The following is a 25,956-nucleotide window of genomic DNA, read 5'->3' as shown; positions in this document are numbered from 1 at the left end:
TTCAGTCTGAGCTGACTGCAGGTTTCCCCAATCTTATAAACAGTATATTTGCATAATGACTGAAACCAGCCCACTGAAGGAACAATGGGCTGGGAGGGCAGTTCGTTAATCTTAATTATGAAAATTCTCATGACCACTGATCAACAACCACTGACCAAAGCCCACTGATCAAAGACCACTAATCAATGGCCATGAGTACCATTCACAGAGAGTTGGGGAATGGCTGCAATCACAGCCTTGTAAGATGGCGAAAGATGTACCCTTAGGCCCCCTCCTTGATTCAGAGATGGTCTTTCCCTTGTCACGTAAATGGCCTCCTTAACTCCGCGCTCAAACAGCGTTCCTCCCTGCCCAGGTTGTGTACATCCTCATCCTTGAAAGAGTGTCCACTGGCCTGTAGGTGTAAATAGACTGCAGAGTCCTGGCCTGACGAGGTAGCTCTTCTGTGTTGTGCCATCCGCTTCGCCAGAGGTTGTTTGGTTTCCCCGATGTATAAATCCTGGCAATCCTCCTGGCACTTAACAGCGTACACTATGTTACTCTGTTTGTGTCGGGGGACCAGTTTTTGGTGCAGCGTGTTTTGGGGTTTAAAAGCCACAGAGACCCGGTGTTTAGAAAAAATGCGTCTCAACTGCTCCGATACTCCTGACACATACGGGATCTAGGTGGAATTAAGACACAGTTCCAAAAGCAAACACACTTGGTCGATGCTGAGAGTGGTCCTGTTACTGAGGTTGGTGTCATCTTGTAATCTCTTACGGACTACCTCCAACATTTCCATGACAGGCTGCACCAAAAATGGGTCCACCCCAAGGATCAGGTCCCCCGACACAAACAGTAACATAGTGTCTGTGAAGGTTCTCGGTCATCCAGGTCATCGTAGTCAAAGGAGCTTGCAAAGAAAAGCGTCTGGACTTCTTTAAGTTACTTGAAGACGTTTCACCTCTCATCCGAGAAGCTTCTTCAGTTCTAAGGTCAAATGGTGGAGAGTCCCAGATATAAACCTAGTGGGAGTGTCCCCCCACAGAGGGACAAAAGGACCCCCTGATGATCCTCTAATCGCCTGAGCCAAGGTGTGGAACTGGGTGTGGGTCCCAATCAGCCAGAGTTTCGGGTGAGTTCATTGTGAAACCTGGCCCCACCTTATCATGCGAATTCCTGAGGTCTGATGGCCCAGGGTGTGAGTGGGCGTTAAGGCGTCTGGGGAGGGATCTCAAAACTGGATTATAGATGGCAGAGAGTTGGTGTCGTAAACCACCGCCTCTGTTCAAAGATGGTCGCTCACAGTGGACATAGATGGCTTCTTTCACTCCTCTTTCAAACCATCTGTCCTCTCTGTCCAAAATGTGAACATTGGCATCCTTGAAAGAGTGACCTTTGTCCTTAAGATGCAGATGGACAGCTGAGTCTTGTCCTGTGGAGGTGGCTCTTCTGTGTTGTGCCATGCACTTGTGAAGTGGCTGTTTGGTCTCTCCAATGTAGAGGTCTGGGCATTCCTCGCTGCACTGTACGGCATACACCACATTGTTAAGTCTGTGTTTTGGAGTTTTGTCTTTCGGGTGAACCAGTTTTTGTCTGAGTGTGTTGCTGGGTCTGAAATGCACTGGGATGTCATGCTTGGAGAAAACTCTCCTGAGTTTTTCTGATACACCGGCTACATAGGGGATGACAATGTTGTTGCGTCTGTCCTTCTTATCCTTCCTCGCTGGTGTCTGGTCTTCTTTTCTGTACACAGAAAAGAAGACCAGACTTCTCATCCGAGAAGAAGCTCCTCGGATGAGAGGTGAAACGTCTTCAAGTAACTTAAAGAAGTCCAGACGCTTTGCAAGAGTAACATAGTGTACGCTGTTAAGTGCCACGAGGATTGCCAGGATTTATACATCGGGGAAACCGAACAACCTCTAGCGAAGCGGATGGCACAACACAGAAGAGCTACCTCGTCAGGCCAGGACTCTGCAGTCTATTTACACCTACAGGCCAGTGGACACTCTTTCAAGGATGAGGATGTACACAACCTGGACAGGGAGGAACGCTGGTTTGAGCGCGGAGTCAAGGAGGCCATTTACGTGACAAGGGAAAGACCATCTCTGAATCAAGGAGGGGGCCTAAGGGTACATTTTTTGCCATCTTACAATGCTGTGATTGCAGCCATTCCCCAACTCTCTGTGAATGGTACTCATGGCCATTGATCAGTGGGCTTTGATCAGTGGGCTTTGGTCAGTGGTTGTTGATCAATGGTCATGAGAATTTGCATAATTAAGATTAAGGAACTGCCCTCCCAGCCCATTGTTCCTTCAGTGGGCTGGTTTCAGTCATTATGCAAATGTACTGTTTATATGATTGGGGAAACCTGCAGTCAGCTCAGACTGAAGAAGTCACTTGGATGAGTGACGATACGTTTCTCCCACAAAACGCTACGTCCAGATGAACAGAATCAACTTTTTGGAGATTTACTTTCCTGGATGATTGAGAATGCATCAAGATGTATCTGTCTTGTTTTCTGATTTCTCATTCTAGGCTTGAATTAATAATGGTTTTACATATTTTTTTTAGCTTAGAGTGTTTACTTATTTACTTAAACTAAAACTTCAAGGGAACAGGATAGCAAAGAGAAAGTCAGGAAAATCTATAAAAATTAGACAGGCATACTTGGAGACTAGGTATACAGAGCTGTAGCAAAGGAAAAGGCTTATAGCCAGTCATATGTGACTCTGGACACTAAGTAAAAAGAAGAAGAGTTTCAAGGATGTGGAGCAGGTTAGAGTGATTAAGAATAGAAAGAGAAATGTGCTAACGAATGCATAGAACACATTGAAAAGATGAAAGAAGTATTTTGAGGAGCTTATGAATGAAGAATATGAGGGAGCGGGGTAACTTTTTACAGGGAAGTTTTAGTATAATTGCCCATCAAAAAGGAAAATGCAGTTCAAGAAATTGAGTACTCAAAGTGAAACAGTTAGAACATGCACAAAACTTCAATAAAATGTTGACAAATCTTAATTTTACCAGTTTATTCTGGCTATTGCAACCTGTCTGACCTCTGAAGTCACACACAAATTTAAGATAAATAAGTTTTGAATACTTATTTCTGTGACTGTTGTCCTTTAGATGACCACGCAAGGGTGAAGCTGAAGGCAGAGATCAACCCTTCGCGGTCAGACTACATCAATGCCAGCACTATAGTAAGTCTGACCCTCCACTTTCACCTAAGCAAATCAAAATGTTATCCTGTTAGAGAAAAATTAAGGCCTTCTGGCCAGCTTTGGTCTTGCAGACTATTATGGAATTGTCCAAATATCATTTGTAGATCAATGACTCTCCCAATGGTCTGGTCCTGGTCAATGAAACGAAAACAACAAAATAAGTCTCCCAGGAAAATGCAGTCCATCCAGTAGATGTGTCTGTCCACACTCTTGAGACCCCCCTGTTCATTTCTGTCCTCTTCTGCAGATCGAGCACGATCCCCGTATGCCGGCCTACATTGCCACCCAGGGCCCTCTGTCTCACACCATCTCTGACTTCTGGCAGGTCAGTTTAGCTGCTGATCAGAACAGTGTGCAGACATATGTGAATAATTTGTATCAGATCGGTTTTAAATGTGTATGTTAATCAGCACCTGTGTACTTTGTGTTAGATGGTGTGGGAGAATGGATGCACTGTGATCGTGATGATGACAGCTCTGGTGGAGGATGGAGAGAAACAGTGTGACCGCTACTGGCCTGATGAAGGCTCGTCCCTCTACCATATCTATGAGGTGATGAGTGCGTGAGAGGGTGTGAGTCCGTGTGCGTGTGCAGCAGCAGCAGGGGTGATTTTATTCTTATTGTGTGTTTGTCCAGGTGAACCTGGTGTCAGAGCACATCTGGTGTAACGACTTCCTGGTTCGAAGTTTCTACCTAAAGAACGTGCAGACGCAAGAGACCCGGACACTCACTCAGTTTCACTTCCTCAGCTGGCCAGCTCAGGGCATCCCTACCTCCACACGCCCCCTGCTGGACTTCCGCAGGTACTGCAGTTAAATGCCAAACGGAGAGAGTTAAATCCCATTCAAACAAGGTTTTTCTCTGTATGGGAGGTGGATTGACGTTCTTATTTATGGTCTTGTGAAGAAGAAAGCTTTGAAAGGACACTGTGTAGTTCTGTGAGAAACTAGTACACCCTGACTGCTTCCATTGGTATTAACAACATAAGTAGCAGCGAGGTGTCACTAATCTATGCCCATGATTAACTGATCATTAGTGAGTGTAAGCACCTCTATAAAATCAGAAATTTTGGCAGTTTATCAGTAGCATTTAGTTGTGTGTTAACATAATGCAACAGTGTTCCCAGGTGTGGACGTCCCAGTAAATTCACCCCAAGGTCAATGTTGTGCAATGCTCAGAGAAACTGCAAAAAACCCAAGAACTACACCTTAGGATCTGCAGGCCTCAATTAGCATGCTAAAGTTCATGACACTACAATTAGAAAATGACTAAACAAGTATAGCTTGTTTGGAAAGATTGCCTAGAGAAAGCCTCTTTTATTTGAAAAGAACATGGCAGCGCAGTTTAGGTTTGCAAAGGGGAATCTGAACAAAGCACAGCACTTCTGAAACAATGTCCTTTGGACAGACGAGACCAAAGTAGAGATGTTTGGCGATAACCAAAACCAGCACATCTGCACAAATACCACACAGTGGAGGAGGGGAGATGATTTGGACTTGTTTTGCAGCCACAGGAGCTGAGCAGCTTACAGTCATTGAGTCGACAATGAATTTCTGTCTATACCAAAGTATTCTAGAGTCAGATCTGACAGCTAAAGCTTGGCCCAAACTGGGTCATGCAACAGGATAATGATACCAACTCAGCAGCAAATCTATAACAGAATGGCTGAAAAAGAATTAAGGTGATGTGATGGTCCAAATCTCAACCTGACTGCAATGCTCTGATGGGACCTTAAGAGAGCTGTGCAGGAACCTCAATAAACCAAAGCAATGTTGTAAAGACAAGTGGGCCAGAATTCCTCCACAACAATGAGAATCCTGAAAAAGTCATACAGAAAATAATTACTGCTGAAGGTGGTTCTACTAACTACTGAATCATGGGGTGTACTTAGATTTTAACAGGACTGCAGAGTCCTGTGAAAGCTTTCTTTTCATTCAACTGTAAATTAAAAGTTCTTTACATAACATAATTACACACTTTAAATTGCTTTTTATTGCCAGTGTCTGAAGAGATTAAAATAAACTTTAAAATTTGAGTTTCCTTGAGTCACACATTGCCTCTAACAGCCTGTGGATTGATTTCTATGTGAAGGACTCCAACAGTCCAAAGGATGTGTTCCTGACCAACACTAGCTGATAATAGCTTAACGAATGTGAACTAACTATAGGCTACCATCACTACATAGACTCAAAAACAAAGTCCACATAAGGGCCAAAAGCAGTGCTGCTGTAGAACCACTGAGAACATTAGCACGTACTTGATTAACTTATAACAAGGGCTCCACTAGCTATCATGTGTGGTTTGTCACCTAGGTGCCATGTTTTGTAAGAAGCAATTTGTCCATGACGGTACATGAAGTTAATTTCTAAATTATGGTTATTATTTGATTTCAAAACACCAAGAACTCAAGGCTTCATAACAGTAATCCACTAACCACTAGCTGATGTCATGTTGGTCAAAGTGCTAGTTGGCTAGCTTGCCAAATGACTTCACCAGCTTATCCATGATGATGACTTCTATATAATGTAAAACAGCGAGAGCTCACACAAGCAGCACATCAAGCATGCATATCAAGTAATACTTGATGTGCATGCTTTGGAGGAGTCTAGAAAATAAGAAAAGATGACAAAATTGTCCTTCAAAAGAAGCACCCAGCTATCCCCCCTCTGACCCAGAAGGAACAAAATCATGCAAACTAACAATAAGGTACCTTAAAGACGTTACCTGATAAATAAACACTATAGATTCCCCCATCTCAGTCTTTCAGCCATCCGCCTCACTCCCTCCTCTCCTCCCACCCTGTGCGATGGAGGTCAGCGAGCCCCTGGTTTAATTTTGAACACATCTGTCTGTGTCATTCTTGTGGTTTGCAGCTAGTAGTCTGGGTCCAGTTGCATAGTCACAAAAATGATCATTGACTGATGTGGCTGCAGCAGGAGGTCCATCGCAGAAAACCCCCTTCTTATCTCTGTCTCTCTCTATCCATCTTCAACATTTATCTATTTCTTTCTTAATCTACAAAAGCTTGCATTTAAAAAATATCTGTCTATAAAACATTTTTAAACACATGAAAAAGGACAACATTTTTGTTTGTACAGTGATAGGTAAATTATGGCTATGCACAGATTCCTATTAATTTAATGGTTAATTTGTGGTTAGGTCAGAGTTCTAAATTATCATCCAATGCTAAGTAACATAATTAGCAAGAAGCAAAATAATGAAATACAAAAAAAAAAAAAAAAACTCCCAAAATTGATGCACAAACCTCCTGGAAATCCTTTGCCAAACAGCGAACTCGATTATTTGTGAGATATTTGAATTAAAATAAGTATGGCCCATGAACCAGCTCATTCAAAACACCTGTGCCGCTAACTCCAGTATTCAGATAATAATGTGGTCCTGTATTCTCCAAATCCTGTTATGTTTATTACTGCTCTCAAGCAAAATTTATAATTTTTACCTTATAAAGTGCAGAGCTTAATAATACAATCATAACCACCTGCACCCCATGTACCAAAGGCCATTTGCTACATCCTATTAACCTTTCCTTCCCCACTTCCCTATATGATCTCTCTCCTCAGGAAGGTGAATAAGTGCTACAGAGGACGATCCTGCCCCATCATCGTGCACTGCAGGTACTACACAAATGGCAAGATATGTAAAAATTTGCTAAAATCTGCCCCTGAATACCACAAACGGTGTGACATATGTATACACTTAAACAACTTTCATGGAACTTCTGTAGTATAAACAATTAGTTTTAGTACTTTTTAAAGAGTTTATTATCATCTGTAGTTAGTCTTTAATTAAGTAGACAGTAGTCAGTAAGCTAGAATGGTGTTAGTTTGATGTTTTGTTTGATGTTATCTGAGTAAATTGCAGAAATTCTCATATTTATTTTGTGGTGTCTAATATCTACCTTTGTTCTTCTTTGCTTACAGTGATGGTACAGGACGGACCGGGACTTACATACTGATTGATATGGTTCTGAATCGCATGGCTAAAGGTAAACACTTACATTTATGACTGCACGTGGGTTTTTGTTCCATGAGAATTTAGTGTGTAACACGTCCAGGCAGTTATTTTAAAGCCCTGATCTATACAAATGGAGAGCGAGCTGTTTATGTCAATGACCACTACAACATAAAAACTGCATTTGCAGAATTACCAATCAAATGTGATAAAACGGCTGCAAAGGTTTGGTGATCTAGTCTAAAAAAATTTCCTATGGCTCTCTGCATAGTCATTGTCTGTAAGCAGTAAATCTTTTTCGTTGATGTTACAAAATTCTCCCATAGATTTTCTAAAGCTACAGTCATGAAGTGCTAGAGACTGGTTGCTGGAATAAAACACTCCTTGCATTTGCTTTGCAGGGATCACTAGTAGACTGTAGCAGTCCCCTGTAGTTTGTTAGTCTTTCTTACAAAAGAATAAGTGAGACACAAACTGGAAACACGTTTGCGTTTAAAGTAGTTGTGCCTTATCACTGGAATTAAAACGTGTGAAAAGGTAAAACTTTTACTTTGCCCCCCGGCAGTCTGCTTATAATTAAATCAGCCTCAAAGAGGGTTGTGTTGCAGAGTGATTTCACCTGGCAACTGCGTCCAACAACCACTCTCCAGCTAGAAAGGGAATATACATTTTCCCCTACCAACCAGTGGTTTTCAGGGAGTCATAAATTGATCTTTAGGCCTGTGCAACTGGGGCCTAACTGAGGTAAGTGACCCAAAGAAAGATGGTTCCTTTGTTATCTCCTTGAGCAGAGTATACACTGACCATCCTTTTTGAAAGAAAAGGAAATTAAGCCGTTCCACGGGTGTAGACAAACGAATGCAAACCAAATTAGCGCAAAACTTAAACTCCCCTTGATCATTTTTAATACAGTTCATAATCTCTAATTGGAGAACTCTGTCTTTTACTGGGTTGTCCACATTTATAGTCTAAGAACTCTTGGGCTCCCCTATCTGGAACACTTATATAGAAGCCATCTATGTCCACTGTGAATGACCATCTTTGAACAGACGGCGGGGCTTTACGACACCAACTGTCTGCTATCTAAAGTTCAGTTTTGAGATCCCGTCCCAGATGCCTTAACGCCCACTCACATTTGACCTCAATAAATCACATGATTGGGTTGGGCTAGGTTTTACTATGGGTTCACCCGAAACCTTGGCTGATTGGGACCCACACCCATTTTCACATCTTGGCTCATGTGATTAGGTAGAGGATCAATAGGGGGTCCATGACCTTATAGCAGACAATCCTATAGGGCTTAAAATCTGGGACTGTCCACCAATTGCGCTTAGAACTAAAGAAGTTTCTCGGATGAGAGGCTTTAAGTTTTCTTTTCCAGACACTTTTCTTTCCAAGCTCCTTAGACTACAATGACCTGGAAGACTGAGAGCCTTCACAGATGAACACTTATGATATTATTATCTAGAATTCTTGGGGATCTAGAACTGCTGGGTTGTAGTATCTAAGATTTTCTTTTTGTAGTCCATCTTCAGGACATTGTAGTTTAAAGCCATCAGATCACTGTCAACAGCATCTGTAGTAATATAATTCTAGAGTATGTAAAGTCTGTCTGCCCTTTTCCTCAGTCCTTACAAAAAACAATCTTGTAATAAAAGTTTAATCAGTCTATCTCTTTTTGCAGGCGTGAAAGAGATAGACATCGCTGCTACACTGGAGCATGTCCGAGATCAGAGGCCTGGGATGGTCCGCACCAAGGTGACAGTTTCTCTTCTCTCTTTTCATTTACTTGCGGTTCATTTTTTGTTTTTCTGAAGAATAATAAGAAAGAAAGAAAAAATCTGTCTTAAACTATTTTTTAAAAAGAAGCTGAATTTGGTGACTACATTATTTTAACTGGTTTTAGACTGGTTTATGGCATAGCTTTGACTTTGTTTAGTTTTTAGCTGGTTTTAGACTGCTTCACAGCTTTAAACTAGATTTAGGTTTCTGGTTATTTTAAACTGGTTTCTAGTTTTAATTGGTTTCCGTTTTATTCTGGTTTCCAACATCAATTGAAACTAGTGTTGGAAGGAGTTTTAATATTTTAACTTGGTTTTTATAAAGCTAAATCATATGTGGCAAGGTAATATCAGTTAGTGACATCAAATCATTTTGATCATTCTAATTGAACAATTAGGTCCAAATATGTCTTTGTTCTTTCTCTGATTGGTGGACTATTTTTAACCACACGCTTCATTCAAATATGGGCAGTTATTGTTGCAAAAACATTTGATGGGATGTTTTGCTACTAGTCTTTGTGTTCAGCAATATGTCTTTCAGTCTTACATTAAATGCATATAAGAGTACAACACTTTTGCAGACAGACTTGAGCATTTCTTAGCTTCCAGTATTTTCTACTTTATGATAAGTTCCTTTAACTTCGACAACAATTGGAAAATTGGCCTTTTCTCTTTTCCAGGACCAGTTTGAGTTTGCACTGACTGCAGTCGCTGAGGAGGTGAATGCCATCCTCAAAGCTCTGCCCCAGTGAAACCAGTATCGAGCAGGGCTGCCTCCAGTCTGATGAACGGACCCCAATGACTTGACCCACGCGCTTAACTTGTATCCTACCTTTCTTTTTCTGTCTACTGACAAACAACAGCATTAATAAGAGTCACAGAGACTGAAGATTTTAGCAAGGAGTTAATCTGAACCTTCAGGAGAAAGAAGTAATGAAAATTAAACCTGGATCACGTGGCTATTGAAAGTGGTTTTCAGTTTTAAATCTGATCATCTACCTGTTGAAATCCAATCTGAAAGTGTTGTAGCTGTTGAAATGAATTGACTTTTGCCTCAAGGAATAAGCTAAATTTAAAATACATATTTATGTCTACATGTATTTGAAAGCATCTGAATGCTCTAAAAGTGTTGTAATGCAGTGTGAAGACTGACATTTAATTTCCTCTCCTCACACAACTAACATCCTTTGTGCCATTTGGATTGTTTTGTGTCTCTAAATATTGTTTGTTGCCTCACGCAAGATAAAAGAAAATCTTAAAAAAAAAAAGAAAGAAAAGAAACTATTCTATGAGAAAAAAATAAAAGCTATTTTGTATCTGTAAGACCTTAAATAAATCTTTTCGTGTGTAAGTGCTGCAAATACTTCATGCGAGTTCTGACTTTGTCTGAGGCTTTGCTACAGCCAGTTCTTTATCGTGGTTTTGTAGAACTGCATCCATCTCTTCACATGTTTTTGAATAGCTTTTTATTAGGGGTGGGGTTTTATAATCGATTTATCGATTAAAATTGATTCTGGCTTGGAAAACGTGAAATCGATTCATTAAAATCCTGAATCGATTTTTTAAATATAAACTTATTTTGCCCGAAATGCCAGAATCTCAGGTGAAAGATCACAAAATTTCAATAACCACCAAACAGCCAAGACAGTAAATGAGAGCAGGTACACGGATTCTGCACAAAGAAGTAAACACACAGCGCGGACCCGCGGATCAGAATCAGTGAGATGTCGCCTTTCTCAGCTGACGGCACGGACACGGTCGGGGCTGAAAGCCGACAGCTCGCTGATTCTGATCTGTCGGCGGGTCGCGCTTTGTGTTTACGCCCTTTTTGCCCTGATCATAAACCTGTTCATTTTATCTCTCCAAACAATATTGACCGAACCAGCAGCAAAATAAGATCCAAACTACGCTTCACATAAACATCGTCATGAATTCACTCTGACTTTTGCTGTTTGGCTTCCACCACACTTCATGCACATCTCTCTCTCTACTTCAAGAACAGTTTCCCGTCTAAAAATGTTTTCTGCATTATTTGCTTGCTGGTTACGCACAAGTCTACCGTTGTTTACGGCGCAGTCGGCCGCTGTTTTTTTTTTCCATTTTACATACTTCCGAAACGAAAACCTTATTTCTGCCGTTCAATACTGAACAAATGTAAACTTTTTAAAATTATGCAAAATGGTTAGCCGTGTCTCCGCTGTAACGTCAGAGGTAATGTTCATATGTTGATTAATGGTTTTCTTTTATTTTTGATGTACTGCAGAATATTTTTATAAAATCCCAGGCCAGGAAAATCACCTTCATGTTTTTCGGTTTTATCTTCAGCTATTTTGACACAAAGGCATCTGCTGTGATGCTCACACCTTTGATCAAGTCTGGAAAGTGTCAGCTTCCTTTTTATAGGTACAAAAATATGTTAATGCACTGATCTGAATTATATTTCTTACTGTCAAAATTTCCCAGATTCAAATCTAATTGAATTGATTCGGGATCTTGTGAATCAGAAACAAATCGATTCTAGAAATCAGTGACTATAACCAGCCCTACTTTTTAATACTCTTCAATTTAATTAGCTGGAGTTACAAATGTTTAGATTAATTTTTCTACAAGTTTTCTTCCAGCTAACCAGGTTTGAGTCACTCATTTCCAAGCATTTACTTTGATTACATTTAACAAAAGAATAATAATAATAATAATAATAATAATAATGATTCACACAAAACTTAAACTCTAATTCTCTGAACTTCATGTTTCATAAAATGTACGCATTACAACTTGAGAGATTGCATTCATTCCGACCCAAAGTAAACACAAAGTATAACTTTATTATTATCGTGGTTTTATTTGGAATAAATGCATTGCAGGCTGGAATGTGAAGAACTTAAGATACAACTCCAATATTGCTTTGTAAACACCAAGCTACAGCAATCAGCAGATTGACCTTCCTGCAGCCTAGTACTCCTCGCCTTCATCCTCCTCTCCAACACTGTCTGTTCCCACCTCCTCGTAATCCTTCTCCAGGGCAGCCATGTCCTCTCTGGCCTCTGAGAACTCTCCTTCCTCCATTCCCTCTCCCACATACCAGTGGACGAAGGCCCTCTTGGCATACATCAGATCGAACTTGTGGTCGAGTCGAGCCCAGGCCTCTGCGATGGCGGTGGTGTTGCTCAGCATGCACACGGCTCTCTGCACCTTGGCCAGGTCTCCTCCAGGAACCACAGTGGGGGGCTGGTAGTTGATGCCCACCTTGAAGCCTGTAGGACACCAGTCCACAAACTGGATGGTGCGTTTTGTCTTGATGGTGGCAATGGCTGAATTTACATCTTTGGGCACCACGTCACCACGGTACAGAAGGCAGCAGGCCATGTACTTTCCATGGCGAGGGTCACACTTCACCATCTGATTGGCTGGCTCGAAGCAGGCATTGGTGATATCAGCCACAGAGAGCTGCTCGTGATAGGCTTTCTCTGCTGAGATAACAGGGGCATAGGTGGCCAGAGGGAAGTGGATGCGAGGGTAGGGCACCAGGTTGGTCTGGAACTCTGTCAGGTCCACATTCAAGGCTCCATCGAAGCGAAGGGAGGCGGTGATGGAGGAGACGATCTGACCAATCAGCCTGTTGAGGTTAGTGTAGGTGGGACGCTCAATGTCCAAGTTCCTGCGGCAGATGTCATAGATGGCCTCATTGTCCACCATGAAGGCACAGTCAGAGTGCTCCAGGGTGGTGTGGGTGGTCAGGATGGAGTTATAAGGCTCCACCACAGCTGTGGACACTTGAGGAGCTGGGTAAACTGCAAACTCCAACTTTGACTTCTTGCCGTAGTCAACAGAGAGACGCTCCATCAGCAGGGAGGTGAAACCCGAGCCGGTTCCTCCTCCAAATGAGTGGAAGATGAGGAAACCCTGCAGCCCTGTGCACTGGTCAGCCTGAAAAATAAAGTTAAGAAACGTTAACCCTCAAGTCTTATTAAAAGCACCAGCTTTAACTTGTTCCAAAGATTTGTGCTCACCAGTTTGCGAGTCCTGTCAAGAACCAGGTCAATGATCTCTTTACCCACTGTGTAGTGACCTCGGGCGTAGTTGTTGGCTGCGTCTTCCTTTCCAGTGATGAGCTGCTCAGGGTGGAAAAGCTGGCGGTAGGTTCCTGTACGGACTTCATCTGAGGAACAAACAAATAGACCTTTAGTGGTGGCTCCACTTCATCCTGAAACACTGGGCGCCTTTCTTATATTTGTGTCCAAAGCTGCAAAAATTTATGCTGAGTAAAATCAGAATGAAGCTATATTTAAGCCTATTTTAGACCATTTACTAAGGGGTTATGAAATGGCTTCCTACAAGAAACTTAAAGTAACTCGACCACATTTATTTAATTTGAAAAATTTGTGAGTCAACACTTTTATCTCCCAACTCATAATGGATAGCAACCCTAGGGCTGCTCAATGAATCGAATTTTAATCATGATTATGATCTGGGCTTTTAACGATCATTAAAAATGACTGAGCCGATTATTAGCCCCTCCTTCGTGCTTTACTCTTGCGCTGCTCCATGTGGCAAATCGAGCGCACCTCTGCATTTCGAACACCTGTCACAACAATTAAGAGCAGCGGTCCCCAAACTTTTTTACACCACGGACTGGTTTATGCCCGACAATATTTTCATGGACCGGCCTTTAAGGTGTCACGGATAAATACAACAAAATAAAACTAGTACCGGTACCGAAAAAAAAGAAAATTTATTCATAACACATGTGAAAAGACCAAGGAAAACCGAGTAAATGATAAAAACGATAACAAAATAATGCTGAAAACCGATAAAAACCCTGAAAACTATACATTTCACACCTCAACTCTCGCGGCCCGGTACCAAACGACTCACGGACCGGTACCGGTCCGAGGACCGCTGATTAAGAGGACCCGAAGGAAGCTCAGAAAGCTAAGCAGAAGTTATTTGGAGAGGAGAGTGACTGCCGTTGGTTGAAAAGAGGTTAAAAAAAAAAAAAAAAAAACTTCAGTGGTGTGGAAACATTATGGGTTCGCGGAGTCAGACGTGGATCAAGTAGATATAGTGTGTGAACTTTGCTATGGTGTCGTAGCTGCACCACAGAGCAACACTAAACACAACAAAGTTCACTAAACAGATGTTTACATTTTTCATTTATTTTTTATATTGCAAACATTTGCACTGTTATCAGTATTTGCACACTATTTTATATTATTTTTTGACAATCTTTAAAGTCATTATTCAACACATTGTTATTGTTAAATAAATATTGTCAAATATTCGAGATCTCAATTTCAGTGAAAATAATCGTGATTATCGTTTTTCCATAATCGAGCAGCCCTAGGCAACCCAACTTAAAAATTATGAAGTCTGACTTTTGCAGTTGCCTCCAAGTGCCTTTGCCTCCAATTCCTATGTGAAGGCCAAATCCAAAGCATGTGGCTCTTAGTTTTGCTTTCAAGTGCCTCACTTGTGCTGCTAGCACCAACAGTGAGCAGCTAACTAGTTATTCTGTTCTATTCTATTAGAATAGCCTTTTATTGTCATGGTACATGTACAACAAAATTATGGGTGCTCCACACCAACTGTGCAGGAGTTTAAAAAATGGCAATGACATTACGAATAAATAGCAAATGGAAGATTGGTAGCATTAGTCAGAAGAAAGCCAGATTTTTGTAGTAAAACCTGTCTGACCAAATATGAATTTGACAGTTAGGGGAAACTTTGACAAACATCAAGAGGCTGTTCCACTGATTGAGTGATACGAAGTCTGAGAACATGACAAAAATGTTCCTAATGATGCCAACAAAAGTAAAGTGGCTAATGTAATCCAGAGCTCAGAGCCAGCAGTGTTAGTATCAGCAGGGAAAGGATCAAAGCAGATTGAAGAAAATGGCACAGAAAGGGGATCGATGTCTTGTTATCCGGTGAAGTTGCAAATATACTGGAGAATAATGTGTACCTGACTGACTTTTTGCTCACCTGGAGTCGTTTGTGGGGAACTTAAACATTAATTTAAACTTTCTCATACACAACTGGTTTTAAAATAAGGGACCAAGCTGCACATTTAGCAATATTTACCAATGACTGTCGGCTCCAAGTCCACAAAGATTGCTCTGGGAACATGTTTGCCAGCGCCAGTCTCACTGAAGAAGGTGTTGAAGGAGTCGTCGCCTCCTCCGATAGTTTTGTCACTGGGCATTTGACCGTCCGGCTGGATGCCATGCTCCAGGCAGTACAGCTCCCAGCATGCATTGCCCATTTGGGCTCCGGCCTGGCCGACGTGCATTGAAATACACTCACGCTGTGGAAGAGCAGAGGAAAAGATCAGTTAGCCTAGCTCTTGCTTTGCATTTACAATGTTTATCTCAGAACTGCATTTTAAGGCAGTCTATAAATGATCAAATATTTAAGACTGTCATGTATGTTTGAATAAGTAATCTTGTTACCAAAACTGGTTATTTGCATTTGGGTGAGTGCATGAAAAACCCTGGTTAATAGGACACCTTATCACAGTTTAAAAATTTTGATCTTGTTTAGCAAATACACAGCAGATCATAAACAGGAAAAGTATACTATTACTCTAGTTACAGTCCAGATTATTTTATTTTTGAGGAAGGTCAAAGCTTTTTAAGGTAGTAATAAACTTGCATGTTCTCATGAACAACAGGGCTTTGTAAATATTTGCACCATTTCCAAACACTGAAAGATTTTAATCCAACAGAAAGTCTAAAAAGGTGAACCGACAGTTTTATTTTCCTATATTTGGAAATGAGCTGTTGGAATCCAGATTAAAGTGGTTTCCTGGTTATGTCCATTTCCGCCCTTCATGTAGTTGTTTCTCAAAGTCTTTTAATCTGCAATAAAGCTCCTTTGGGATGTGATGAATGGAAGATTCACATCATAGACCCACACCCAACAGACCTACATTGACAGTGTTATGCTCATGTCTATACAGACCAAAAGCTGAGGAATCCTAATCTCTGCCAGGAGGAATCAAGACCCCTCAGAAGCAAAAAGGGAGTTGAATGCGATACTAACAAAGGTGTAACTAATTGTACTAATCAATTTGATGGAACTTTTTAAAGTTTCTGTAAGTGTCTAGAGCTGATTTAAAAAACTAGCCTCCATTAGTCTTATTGAAGGTTCTTTATTAAAGCAAGTAACAAAGGCGTTGAGAATATTACCCTCTATATAGTGAGTAAACTCGTGGGTTAAAGTACAATAAAAAAAAAAAATTCTGAAATGAAAAACAAAGGGGTGTGGGTGGCCAGAGATAAGTGTCTGAATGCTTAATGACATTAAACATTAACATTTATTTATAAAAATGTTTAATTCAGAATACTTTTAGTAACTTCATTTGTAAGATTTTTGTAAACAAGACACATTCAATTTTAGAGTGTGAAAGGAAACAAGATTAACTTCAGTGCAGTGTCAGGACATGCCGGAACATCCGAGCAGCAGTTTTACCCTCAGGTCGAGCTTTCCGCATGCCTGATGAGCTCCAACATGGCAGGGTGACCCCTCCCAAAAAGAGCAGATCACTAAAAATCACCCTGCGGGCAGGGGAGTTTTCCCCAAAAAAAAAAATCCATTCAGAGCGGAAGCAGCTCTGCTCCCTGCCCCCACTCTGATCCCCACCTCTGTGTAACGTTCGCGGACAGGGCGTTATCAAATGGCGCCAGTTGAAAAAAAAAAAAAAACAACAAAAAAAAACACCCAGAAGTTTCAGTTTCAGCACGACCGGTTACAGAAAGACATGACACGTGTGCACACGACCTTTACAGGCCATTTCTATTTCTTTAAAACGTATTTTTATTACAAACTCGTGGGGTTTGATCTGCACTCTCATTTGTCTCTTTAGTTTTAACTGCGCCAGCAGTTTGGCCTCCTTCCACGTCACATAATGTTAAGTGCGCACATAAACCATAATTTTTTTTAAAAATATATTCAAAATACTTTTACTTAGAGTTATATTTTAAGATTTAAATAAATTAGTCCATAGCGTTTGGCAGTTTTTTAATCATTTATTTATTTAACAAAAACCTTGCGTTTATTGTAACACCCGTCATTATGTGACTTTTAAAAAGAAAGCAAGCAACGTTATTAAAAAAACAAAAAAAACGACAATGGTTTACCAAGCTTACCATTTTTGTGCTGTTTTCTCCTTCGACCCGACGTTGAAGAATCGGTTGCTGAAGGCAGGACTGAAGAGCGGAAGAGCAGCCGGTCTTATTTATACTTTTTGAGGGGGCGTGGCCAAACCGAAGGTTTGAATTTCCTGTTGGCGGGAACGAACGTTGGGTAGTGCTGCATTCAAATGCGGTCCGATTTTGAATGGCGTCTTGCAGCTCTTAAGCGTGTCTTCACATGTCGTGTTAAGACAGAAACAAAAAAACTAGTCTGGATAAAATGTGAATTAAAAGCCACCTACAATAATTGCACATCAGGCTTTGAAATAAAGTTTTAAATATTAGTTGGGCTCAGACAGCCAGATGAAAAATACTTTAAATAGTTTGAAAAACTGAAATTAAGGTGCATTAATATGATTTTTTTCCTTAGGGAAAACAAAGAAAGTTGAACTGACATTAATGTAGTGATGACATATGTCATCATGTGACTTTTTAACTTTTGTTGTAATTACCCTCTAAAGAATTTGATTAAAACTTTTACCACCAGGTAAAGTGGGTGTTATGAGACATTCTCTGGTATCTACTTTGAGCACTCAAAGTGCTTTTTTGCTATAAGCTTCACCCACAAACACATTCATACAAGTGTGTCTTATACCTAAACACTTTTAACTTTAAAAAATGTTTTTAAAAAGTGTTTACTTTTTTCCTTTCTTACCCCCTTTTTCCCAATAAGCTTTTTTCTTTTGCCAGGCTGCCATTTCAACTCAGGACGTGTTGTTCATGAATTACCTTGTTAAACAAAGGTTACACTGAAACACTCACTTAATATCTCCTCACCAAAATGAACACAACTTGGACGTGAAGTCTAAGTGGTTGTTTCTTCACATCCCGTTGTTAATTTTAGCGATTAAAACAAAAAAAGATTTATACTATTTTTAATTGCAGTCATTTAAGTGTTTTTAAACTTATTTCTGAGATATGTCATATAAAATGTAAAAAGCTCGCAAACATGTATTCTTTCGTTCAGCTTCCCTTCCAAATAATGACAAAGAAAACCTCCTTAAGACAACATAATGACATATTTGTTCCAAAACATATGAATAAATAAACTGCAACAAGTGATTACCTCACATTTATTCTTTATGGATGAAGAGCAAACACTACAGGGAAAGCAGGTCTAATCCTGGGTCGTTGTTTTTTTGGTACGTAAGATTTAGATATTCAGGCTATTCAGGAAGGGCAAATAAAGCTTGAGTTGTGCAGCATGATTAGACAAAGACTTGTCAGTTTAATGTCTCAAGAAAAAGACACACGGTAAACATGATATCTTGTCACTGTAAACAAAGAATTGTAGAGTGGAAACTAGGGTCTAAGAATATTATACAGCAATGCAAATGTCAAGGTGCTTGCGAACTTTGAAAGGTTTATAGGTAGTAGTTTTAATTTCACAGAACTGAAGGAGCAACAAAAGGCTTTACTGTGCTACAAACAAAGCTTTTGTCAGATTATTGTCTAAAACCTACAGGAATGTGCAGCTCAGTTTGTTTGAAACAAACTTAGACTTGATCTCATTGATTAATTTAGCTTTAAAACTCCTCCCCCTCTTCCTCTCCTTCATCGCCGATGCTGTCGGTTCCCACCTCCTCGTAATCCTTCTCCAGGGCAGCCATGTCCTCTCTGGCCTCTGAGAACTCTCCTTCCTCCATTCCCTCTCCCACATACCAGTGGACGAAGGCCCTCTTGGCATACATCAGATCAAACTTGTGGTCAAGTCGAGCCCAGGCCTCTGCGATGGCGGTGGTGTTGCTCAGCATGCACACGGCTCTCTGCACCTTGGCCAGGTCTCCTCCAGGAACCACAGTGGGGGGCTGGTAGTTGATGCCCACCTTGAAGCCTGTAGGACACCAGTCCACAAACTGAATGGTGCGTTTCGTCTTGATGGTGGCAATAGCGGCATTCACATCTTTGGGTACCACATCGCCGCGGTACAGAAGGCAGCAGGCCATGTACTTCCCATGGCGAGGGTCACACTTCACCATCTGATTGGCTGGCTCGAAGCAGGCATTGGTGATCTCAGCTACAGAGAGCTGCTCGTGATAGGCTTTCTCTGCTGAGATAACAGGGGCATAGGTGGCTAGAGGGAAGTGGATGCGAGGGTAGGGCACCAGGTTGGTCTGGAACTCTGTCAGGTCCACGTTCAAGGCTCCATCGAAGCGAAGGGAGGCGGTGATGGAGGAGACGATCTGACCAATCAGCCTGTTGAGGTTAGTGTAGGTGGGACGCTCAATGTCCAAGTTCCTGCGGCAGATGTCATAGATGGCCTCATTGTCCACCATGAAGGCACAGTCAGAGTGCTCCAGGGTGGTGTGGGTGGTCAGGATGGAGTTATAAGGCTCCACCACAGCTGTGGACACTTGAGGAGCTGGATAGATGGCAAATTCTAGCTTTGACTTCTTGCCGTAGTCAACAGAGAGACGCTCCATGAGCAGAGAGGTGAAACCCGAGCCAGTTCCTCCTCCAAAGGAGTGGAAGATGAGGAAACCCTGCAGCCCTGTGCACTGGTCAGCCTGGAGGTAAAAAATAAATCTTTTCATTGTTACTAGTTACACTGGAAATTTTAACTCATGACATTACAAGCGATAAACTCACCAGTTTACGAATTCTGTCAAGAACCAGGTCAATGATCTCCTTCCCGATGGTGTAGTGACCTCGGGCGTAGTTGTTGGCTGCATCTTCTTTTCCAGTGATGAGCTGCTCGGGGTGGAAGAGCTGGCGGTAGGTTCCTGTACGGACTTCATCTGTATTTGGAAGACATTGAGAGTGCACTCAAAGATTAGGAATGGTGGTTTGGTTTGACACTTAATCTATCACTCTCTAGTTATTCTTGCATTCTTACCGATGACAGTTGGTTCCAGGTCCACAAAGACAGCCCTGGGAACATGTTTTCCAGCTCCGGTTTCACTGAAGAAGGTGTTGAAGGAGTCATCTCCTCCTCCAATGGTCTTGTCACTGGGCATTTGACCATCCGGCTGGATGCCGTGCTCCAGGCAGTACAGCTCCCAGCATGCATTGCCTATCTGGGCACCGGCTTGGCCAACATGGACAGAGATACACTCACGCTGCAAGAACAAGTGGTTCAAATGTCAAACAAAGATCTGAAGTAAAAGCTACATTTTAATGTCTTTGTCACAGATTTTCTGTCCAGCTTTAATACACTAATCAGAGGAGATTATTCAACAGAAAACAACCCCAATGGCAGACAGAAATTCTGATGTATTTTGTAGCATCAAAAAAGAACACAAAGGTCTGTACTACAATTGCAGGAAAAACATCTCAAATGAACTGACAAAGGCATATGCACAGACTATATATCAGAGTTATTATAGATGTACAAATTTATCACTACTTACTGTTATTTATTTATTTATTCATCTTTTTTTGTTTTCAATTCACTTTATTTAGTTTTTAGAATGGCTTGCTCATTTCAGTTTAGTCTTTATTGTTTTTAAATTTTTTGTTTCAGTGTTTTCACAAATTAACTGGGGCATTTATTGTAGTGGGGATTTAAGAAAGCGTATTAAAATAAACCACTCTCATACCATCATGAATACTGTCATGTAGACATGCCAGTTTCGGTGCTTGATATGTTGACACATTTGACCAAATTTGAAACTAAAGAAGAAAACTAAAGACATTTCCTATACATTTGGATTTAATTTTAGTTACTTGGTTAGTAAAAAATATAATTTGAATCAATTTTGGTTTCAGAATAGTTTTTGTTTTTACTTATTTTTATTGGCTAAAAGGAAGAGGTGAATTCAATCAGACATTTAAGAAAGATCAGAAAAGAACAAAGAAAGGAATGGGAAACAAAGAAAACCACATCAGAATATAACCTTCAAAATAAAACAGGAAGTAAACTGAAGGGGGGGTCCAAACTTAGTAAGATGCAGAAAAATACAGGAGGCACTTGGAAAGAAAAAATACTCCAAGAAAGAGATAAACTAATAAATAAATAAATAAAAATCACAGTCCATTTTATACACCCAATGTCCCTGTGAGATGTTTTTTTTCTCAGAAATCATATGAAGCTGTTCAACAGAGGAACTTAAACAGAAAATGAAAGGTTTCTCACCATATTTTTGGAGCTTTAAGGAGTCCCTTGTTCACTTGAGAGGAGTGGCTGGGGATATTGTGTGTGAAATGCGAGTGCAGTAAGCTGCTTTATAGCCAAGCATCACCAAGCAACAGCCTGCAATGTTGTGGTAACTGGAGGAGCTGAAGAAGCAAACACCAGCTCCTTCAATAACAGATGAGGGTGCAAAACACAAAAAAGAATACCCACTGTACAAACAGAAGGTACTAAAGCTGTTGTTATACACACAAGTAACCAACAGTGAAATATTTGGCCCATAACTGTGTCACCTCACCTAATTTTTCATGTTAGATTTAAGGTAAATCTGCTGTTCTGTCTGTGCAGTCAGTACCTTGTGGTTCAGATCTGAATGAAAATTTTAAATATGATGGAAACATTTATCTGTGGATGGCTCTAACTCATAACTCTTTAATTAAAAAAAAAGTTTCTGTGTCAAGCATTACTTCTTTAATGAAATATTGCTCAAATTAGAAGTTTGGTCATGTTGAAGTGATACATTGGCAGCCTGGGTTTTCTAATCTTGCAGATGAATGATAACGGATACCTCCCCAGAGTGAATGAATAGGCTTTTGTTACAGCTCACCGTTGCATCACCACTTTAGTCAAGATTCATTTGCAATGCAAAGGCAGCATATTTCCCAAGGAAAACATTGCAACACGCTTTCCTCAAAGCCAGCTGACATTTGAGATCACCATTTCTTTTCCAGCAGGTCTCAGTTCAGAACTTTCAGCTATGTACACAGGAGAAAGAAAAGGGGAGTATGGTGGTAGTATTGAGAAAACTGGATAAATGCAATACCTGAGGCTGGAGATTAACAAAGGATTATGTTTTCCTAAGGAATTTTCCTCAAAAGATTAATTTCTTAAAAACCACCAGGTCACCAGTGACCTGTTTGTGGTAGGGGTAGTTTCTTTTACCCAGATAGAAATCATTTACCAGTAGGCCAGAATATGTAAGATCTAAAAAGTAATATCTTTTAGTTTCTGAAGCTAGAATGTCTTCCTCCCATCACCCACAGCTTATTCTGAAGGAACAATCTAAAGTATCATGAGGCGACTGTGATTTGGTGCTATATAAATAAGATTGAATTAAATAAAACTATACAGTCTAAGCCTACACCTAAGAGGGTTGTTGGTGAACTGGAGGAAGTTAACAGGTTAGGTTTAAGAAGAACTTCCCCAGTTTCTAAATGGATATAGATTGACTAAAGTGCTTTAGGAAGTTTATAACCCAAAATGAATTTCAGGACCACCCCTCTAAAGTACAGATTTACTGTCTACTGATGCCTTTTCAGAAACCTGTTTTCCTTAGAAGATGTTTTTTGTGTAAACCCTGTGTAATCTATTGTTGGGAACTGTTAAATCTTTCACCTGTGCATCTGCTGGTAACCCTAGAGCTGTAACCACAAACTATCACCTAAGGTTTCCAAGAACATGCTCACACTTGGTTTCCCTAGTTACTGTTCTCTCAGGCCTTGTTTGCTTTCAGGTGTCAGCTGACAACAACAGACAAGTCATTATAGTTCAACAGCAAACATGCACATTGCTGGAGGAGACACATATAGTGGGAGAAACTGAAATGCACAGACAGACAAATGCTTTGCAATCTTGGTTTATTTTTGCACACACACGCACACACACATATATAAAAAACCAATATGGCATTGCTCACTGCTGAAATACAATAATGATATCATTATGCAAAACTAAAACGTATTACTCCTCCCCCTCTTCCTCTCCTTCATCGCCGATGCTGTCAGTTCCCACCTCCTCGTAATCCTTCTCCAGGGCAGCCATGTCCTCTCTGGCCTCTGAGAACTCTCCTTCCTCCATTCCCTCTCCCACATACCAGTGGACGAAGGCCCTCTTGGCATACATCAGATCGAACTTGTGGTCGAGTCGAGCCCAGGCCTCTGCGATGGCGGTGGTGTTGCTCAGCATGCACACGGCTCTCTGCACCTTGGCCAGGTCTCCTCCAGGAACCACAGTGGGGGGCTGGTAGTTGATGCCCACCTTGAAGCCTGTAGGACACCAGTCCACAAACTGAATGGTGCGTTTTGTCTTGATGGTGGCGATGGCGGCGTTCACTTCTTTAGGAACCACGTCACCACGGTACAGAAGGCAGCAGGCCATGTACTTTCCATGGCGAGGGTCACACTTCACCATCTGATTGGCTGGCTCGAAGCAGGCATTGGTGATCTCAGCTACAGAGAGCTGCTCGTGATAGGCTTTCTCTGCTGAGATAACAGGGGCATAGGTGGCTAGAGGGAAGTGGATGCGAGGGTAGGGCACCAGGTTGGTCTGGAACTCTGTCAGGTCCACGTTCAAGGCTCCATCGAAGCGAAGGGAGGCGGTGATGGAGGAGACGATCTGACCAATCAGCCTGTTGAGGTTAGTGTAGGTGGGACGCTCGATGTCCAAGTTCCTGCGGCAGATGTCATAGATGGCTTCGTTGTCCACCATGAAGGCACAGTCAGAGTGCTCCAGGGTGGTGTGGGTGGTCAGGATGGAGTTATAAGGCTCCACCACAGCTGTGGACACTTGAGGAGCTGGGTAAACTGCAAACTCCAACTTTGACTTCTTGCCGTAGTCAACGGAGAGACGCTCCATGAGCAGAGAGGTGAAACCGGAGCCGGTTCCTCCTCCAAATGAGTGGAAGATGAGGAAACCCTGCAGCCCTGTGCACTGGTCAGCCTGCAGGGGAACAAAACAGCACTATTTTCTCCATACATAACTACACTCTAAACTAATACATGTAGATAAACTCACCAGTTTACGAATTCTGTCAAGAACCAGGTCAATGATCTCTTTGCCGATGGTGTAGTGACCTCGGGCGTAGTTGTTGGCTGCATCTTCTTTTCCAGTGATGAGCTGCTCGGGATGAAAGAGCTGGCGGTAGGTTCCTGTACGGACTTCATCTGTAATCACGAAAAATAACTGTATATGAGTATATGAGAAAACTTTTCAAATCCTTTACATATAAATATATTTAAATTTGTATTAAAAAATTGAAATTTTACCAATGACAGTAGGTTCCAGGTCCACGAAGACAGCCCTGGGAACATGTTTTCCAGCTCCGGTTTCACTGAAGAAGGTGTTGAAGGAGTCATCTCCTCCCCCGATTGTCTTGTCACTGGGCGTCTGACCATCCGGCTGGATGCCGTGCTCCAGGCAGTACAGCTCCCAGCATGCGTTTCCCATCTGGACGCCTGCCTGACCAACATGAACAGAGAGGCACTCCCGCTGCAAGACCAGGCCACATTAACATTAGAAAAGACTTTGTGGAATTTAATAGGCAACACTATCACACCTTTAAAAGTGGACATTACAGAGTCTGTTAGACACTGCACAAACTTACCATGGTTCTAAATTCCTGCTGCTGACTGCGAGGATCTGCAGGCAAAATCTACTCTCTCTCAAGATCTCTCTGGTACTTATAGTATCTCCAAACTCCATAGTTACGGGTCTTGTTGTTCACAAATGGGGGTTAACTGAGTTAACCAGAGGGCAAAATCATTGTCCCGACACGCTCGGTCACACATCCATGACCATTTTTCCTGTGGAAAGATAATGTATAACCCTGAGCCCATACATCAGGCACACAAAACTCATTTAACTCACAAGCACCTAAGGAAAAAAGCACAGAGTGGTTAATAAACTGAAAGCTCTGAGGGGGGCTCAAAGCTCCATGTGAGAGAGTCAAAGGAATTCTACATTCCCCAAATATTTGTAAACAGGATATTTTTAACAGCCCCCCTCACAGCCTGTTTGTACAAGTTACATTTGTGGGCACTTCAGCAAATTGAGCTTATAGGATCAATGTTATTTACTGAAACTGATAAGATGATAGTTCATAGAGAAACTATAAAGGAGCAGGTCTGTTCTTTAATGTAAGCAACGTAAGTAATTTTAACAAGAAATTTAACAACTTATGGGCTTCAGTGATAATGTATAAAAGAGCTTTTTATAAGCTTTATCCAGTTACATATGTGAAATGTAGCCTAATTATTTTTAGGATTTGACTTTGGCTATTTCATTTTTTCATTCTTTTCTGACTACATTTAAATGTTTGCATATTTGCATTTTGTCATGAAGTACCATAAGACCACAAAGAGCCAGGGACTAAATTGGAAAACCACAGAAAAGGGAACATAAACAGCCAGGGAGACAAGCCTACAGTGTACACTGGCCACTTTATTAGGTACAATAACATGACAGTGTCCCACACAGTTCAGGTTACACACACGCATCACAGCATGTAACCCCAGTGGCCTAATGGATAAGGCACTGGCCTCCAAAGCCAGGATTGTGGGTTTGAGTCACATATAGGGGGATTTCCAGTAGTTGAAGTGGGCCCTTAACCCAGAGCGCAATGAATTGGAGCCATCCTCATTTGACCCATGGTCTTCACACTGGTTAACTGTGTTGCTACAATTCCATAATGGGAATCTCCCCTGTTACCATAACCCAAATGTGCTCTATTGGAATGAGATCTGGTGACTGTGCAGGTCTAACCAGGAGTTGTTTTTAAGGCTTTCCACATGCACATGTAAAAAGCAGATTGGAGTCAACAGATTATGTGAATTATATATTTCTTTGCCGCTGGAGGGCACCCAAATGTCAACTAGTCACTGAAACTTGCAAAGTACAGGGAAGGACCGTGACTGTCAAACAGATAGGGGTGGCAAAAGTGCAGACATTCTTTGCTTAAG

General features: G+C 41.3%; 4 protein-coding genes across 7 annotated transcripts in view; 1 reads left to right on the top strand and 3 right to left on the bottom strand.

The window, feature by feature from the left end:
* ptprnb (protein tyrosine phosphatase receptor type Nb) overlaps positions 1 to 10,319 on the top strand; it is a 52,318-nt gene extending 41,999 nt beyond the window's left edge. For all 4 annotated transcript variants that reach the window (XM_085152205.1, XM_085152206.1, XM_085152204.1 and 1 more), the window contains 8 exons: positions 3,109 to 3,182; positions 3,451 to 3,528; positions 3,635 to 3,754; positions 3,840 to 4,006; positions 6,785 to 6,838; positions 7,145 to 7,209; positions 8,860 to 8,933; positions 9,637 to 10,319. In XM_085152205.1, coding sequence (XP_085008331.1) covers positions 3,109 to 3,182; positions 3,451 to 3,528; positions 3,635 to 3,754; positions 3,840 to 4,006; positions 6,785 to 6,838; positions 7,145 to 7,209; positions 8,860 to 8,933; positions 9,637 to 9,708 — 704 coding nt within the window. In that variant the 3' untranslated portion in view covers positions 9,709 to 10,319. The remainder of the gene's footprint in view (positions 1 to 3,108; positions 3,183 to 3,450; positions 3,529 to 3,634; positions 3,755 to 3,839; positions 4,007 to 6,784; positions 6,839 to 7,144; positions 7,210 to 8,859; positions 8,934 to 9,636) is intronic.
* A 1,455-nt stretch (positions 10,320 to 11,774) lies between these two features.
* Positions 11,775 to 17,226, bottom strand: LOC146491632 (tubulin alpha chain-like). Its single transcript, XM_085152235.1, has 4 exons — positions 17,104 to 17,226; positions 15,038 to 15,260; positions 12,967 to 13,115; positions 11,775 to 12,883 (listed from the first exon to the last, which is right to left on the bottom strand). The coding sequence occupies exons 1-4, from the start codon at positions 17,104 to 17,106 to the stop codon at positions 11,909 to 11,911; spliced, it is 1,350 nt and encodes a 449-aa protein (XP_085008361.1). The 5' UTR covers positions 17,107 to 17,226; the 3' UTR covers positions 11,775 to 11,908.
* A 980-nt stretch (positions 17,227 to 18,206) lies between these two features.
* Positions 18,207 to 21,320, bottom strand: LOC146491631 (tubulin alpha-1A chain-like). The gene is made up of 4 exons (XM_085152231.1): positions 21,224 to 21,320; positions 19,985 to 20,207; positions 19,738 to 19,886; positions 18,207 to 19,655 (listed from the first exon to the last, which is right to left on the bottom strand). The coding sequence occupies exons 1-4, from the start codon at positions 21,224 to 21,226 to the stop codon at positions 18,675 to 18,677; spliced, it is 1,356 nt and encodes a 451-aa protein (XP_085008357.1). The 5' UTR covers positions 21,227 to 21,320; the 3' UTR covers positions 18,207 to 18,674.
* A 1,625-nt stretch (positions 21,321 to 22,945) lies between these two features.
* On the bottom strand, positions 22,946 to 24,620 carry LOC146491630 (tubulin alpha-1A chain-like). The gene is made up of 4 exons (XM_085152234.1): positions 24,603 to 24,620; positions 24,265 to 24,487; positions 24,014 to 24,162; positions 22,946 to 23,938 (listed from the first exon to the last, which is right to left on the bottom strand). The coding sequence occupies exons 1-4, from the start codon at positions 24,603 to 24,605 to the stop codon at positions 22,961 to 22,963; spliced, it is 1,353 nt and encodes a 450-aa protein (XP_085008360.1). The 5' UTR covers positions 24,606 to 24,620; the 3' UTR covers positions 22,946 to 22,960.
* Between the last annotated feature and the right edge of the window lie 1,336 nt (positions 24,621 to 25,956).

Source organism: Neolamprologus multifasciatus, chromosome 23, assembly GCF_963576455.1.
Source record: "Neolamprologus multifasciatus chromosome 23, fNeoMul1.2, whole genome shotgun sequence".
Classification (NCBI taxonomy): domain Eukaryota; kingdom Metazoa; phylum Chordata; class Actinopteri; order Cichliformes; family Cichlidae; genus Neolamprologus; species Neolamprologus multifasciatus.
The sequence above is the reverse complement of the archived record's forward strand: the minus strand, read 5'-3'. Positions and strand labels throughout refer to the sequence as shown.